Here is a 3,140-nt window from a genome sequence, read left to right on the forward strand (position 1 = left end):
TTTGGGAGAAAAAAAATTATTAAGCTCGTTCAAAATTATGGGACACAAGTAGATGGGCAGGATGATGTTTCATCATGGCCTAATTAGGGGAGGAGACAGTACCAAGAACAAAAAAGGATGAGGAAAAGCTTTAGAAACAAACCACTTTGGGCTTACCGTAAGCACCAATGCTATGATACCGTTGATCTTCATAGCTACATGAGCATAATCTTCACTTGAATTCCAATAACGCTTGGTTTGGTTTTGATCCAACGTGTACAAACAAGCACCACTCTTTGGGCTTCAAGCAGGAGCAGTCTAATGAAAACATGGTTGAGGTGGCTGCAAAAATGGCAGCAGTAGCAATGACAACCATGCTTAACGTGCAAATTCACAATCAGAAAGAACACATGAGAGGTTGGGCATCCTTTAAGGAGAAACCATCATCTGGTTAAGGAAACACAATGGTCATGTCATCTCTCTATTCCTCATGTAATGCTCTCTCATGCTTTTTTTTGAGAGAGAAGATAATGGTATTGATATTGCATCAGAAAAGAGAAAGGTGTGATGAGATATCACGCCCTCATCCAGCGATTACATAGAAATAAAATATATCAGAACAGCTCCCAATAGAACATGAAAACCACCAAGAAGCTGAATAGAAAAGGACTGAAATCGACTGGACTCAGGTAGCAGTCCAGCATTGACCGATCCAATCAATGAAGAGGTCCGGCCATTTACGGCACGCCCGCTCCTTGACTTCTCAATGAAGCTGGTTTAGAATCCCCTCAAGGACACAAAGTTTGCCCTTGAAGCTGCGCTGATTCCTCTCTAGCTATGTAAGTCTCCAAGCCGTCAAAACCTACAAACGCCAAACAAATTTCCAACAAATACCCTTTTGAGTGCAAATGAGATGCAATTAAAACATCTTTTGGGAAAGAAATATTGTCCCAATTCGCGAATTGATGATTTCATGCCTGAAGTAGCAAGGTACGGATGAAGACACACGGCCAAAAGAGGTGGGTGGACCCCCACCCCGCCCACCACACACACACACACCAGGCCTTTTGAGTATGAATTTGAAAAAAAGCATGGGATGCATGAAAACTAATAGCAAGGATAGGAGTTTATGCATTTATGGAATGAAGTGAAATTGTCACTTCTTTCTAGTTGCACTAAATCTTGGATTTGGTAACTATTACCACACTGCCACTTTTCCAAATGCACACTCTATCCAACTGCCAACTCTCTCTCTCTCTCTCTCTCTCTCTCTCTCTCTCTCTCTCTCTCTCTCGTACACGCAGTTCCTCTTGTAATTTAATGAAATTCCTACACCAAAATATTTTGTATCAACTTATTATATCAAAACAAACATGACAAATTGAGTCAGAGAGAGAGAGAGAGAGAGAGAGAGAGAGAGAGAGAGAGAGAGAGAGAGTTGTCAAATGAACAAAGTTCATCAAACCAAAATTAAGAACCATATTAAATAAACTCAACAAATAAAGACAACACAAAAAACAAAAAAAAAATCACGATACCATTACAAAAAAAATGAACTGTCACAAATCGCTCCTCCCCCTCATGCTCCTAAGCTTGTTCATGTGACAAGCTAAACGCAAAGCAAACTAAAAGGAAAAACCAGATAATGTGCATACGCGTATGAATAGACATACTATCATAGCATATGATCACATAACAAAACAAAAGAATTAAGAGCACCAACAAAATTCCAGCAGCAGCTTTCAAATTCAAGCCTTCCCTTTCTTGAGGATCTTAACAGTTTCCCATGTGAAATCTGGATCCTCACGACCAAAGTGCCCATATGCAGCAGTTTTTTGATACCTGAAGTTTCCCCCCCTCTTGAGGTCCAGATTGATAGCAATCATGCCTGGCCTAAAATCAAAGTTCTCCTTGATCAGCCTCAAGATCTCCTTATCAGGTATCTTGCCAGTCTTATATGTGTCAACAAACACAGACAGTGGTTCAGGCACACCAATTGCATAAGAAACTTGGACCAGGCAGCGCCTAGCTAGGCCCGATGCCACCACACTTTTAGCAGCCTGCCTTACTATGTATGCCCCACTTCTATCAACCTTAGTTGGATCCTTCCCTGAAAATGCACCCCCACCATGAGCACCCCATCCCCCATAAGTGTCTATGATGATCTTCCGACCGGTGAGCCCTGCATCGCCGTGCGGCCCACCGATAACGAAACGCCCGGATGGGTTCAGATGAAATATGGTTTTCTCATCAAGGTAATTTGATGGTATAACTGGTTTTATGACATGCTCCTTCAGATCAGATGCAATCTTCTCACTAGTGACAGTTTCATCATGTTGAGTAGAGATTAGCACAGTGTGGACCCTTAGTGGGATCATGGCACCTTCATTTCTGTACTCAACGGTGACTTGGGTCTTGCCATCAGGTCTTAACCATGGGCAGGTTCCATTCTTTCTTACTTGAGTGAGTCTGGCACCCAGCTTTGTTGCTAGCACATGGGTGAGGGGCATAAGCTCAGGGGTCTCATCAGTGGCATACCCAAACATGTGGCCTTGATCCCCTGCTCCAATTTCCTCTGGCTTCTTGGTGAGGTTGCCATGCACACCTTGGGCAATATCAGGGCTTTGTTGCTCAATGTTGACTAGGACCTTGCAATTATCAGCATCCAAGCCGACGTCCGCGGATGTGAAGCCGATCCCCCTGCAAGTATCTCTAACAATCTTCTCATAGTTAACTTTGGCCTTGGTAGTGATCTCCCCAAAGACCATCACCATGTTGGTCTTGGTGCAAGTCTCACAGGCAACTTTGCTGTCTGGGTCTTGTTCCAAGCAAGCATCAAGTATTGCATCAGATACTTGATCACAGAGCTTGTCAGGGTGGCCTTCATTGACAGACTCAGAAGTGAAGAGAAATGTATCCATCTGGAAGGGCCAAAGTGAAACAAGATCAACAATCTTGGTACTGATCATCTAAGTCACATGAGAACTATAGAAAGCAGAAGCCTAATTATTTTCATTTGATCAAATTATCCAAAAAACAGAAGAAATGAGTTTAGATTCCAGACTTTGTACTTGGGCACCATGTGAAAAATAACCTAGTTCATGAACTTTAACAATTATGCTAGTACTGAATTGTGTTTTCAAACTATTAACTATAATGAA

General features: G+C 42.3%; 1 protein-coding gene across 1 annotated transcript; it reads right to left on the reverse strand.

Moving 5' to 3' along the window:
* Nucleotides 1-1,727: 1,727 nt before the first annotated feature.
* Nucleotides 1,728-2,900, reverse strand: LOC149846789 (S-adenosylmethionine synthase 1-like). The gene has a single exon (XM_089998152.1). It carries the CDS (start codon nucleotides 2,898-2,900, stop codon nucleotides 1,728-1,730), a length of 1,173 nt encoding a protein of 390 aa, XP_089854278.1.
* Nucleotides 2,901-3,140: the final 240 nt, after the last annotated feature.

Source organism: Nuphar pumila, chromosome 2 (assembly GCF_984573655.1).
Source record: "Nuphar pumila chromosome 2, dmNupPumi1.hap1.1, whole genome shotgun sequence".
Taxonomy (NCBI): domain Eukaryota; kingdom Viridiplantae; phylum Streptophyta; class Magnoliopsida; order Nymphaeales; family Nymphaeaceae; genus Nuphar; species Nuphar pumila.

Bases quoted from the DNA above. Each gene is read 5' to 3' on its own strand.
- LOC149846789 (XM_089998152.1), bottom strand. From the start codon at position 2,900: ATGGATACATTTCTCTTCACTTCTGAGTCTGTCAATGAAGGCCACCCT.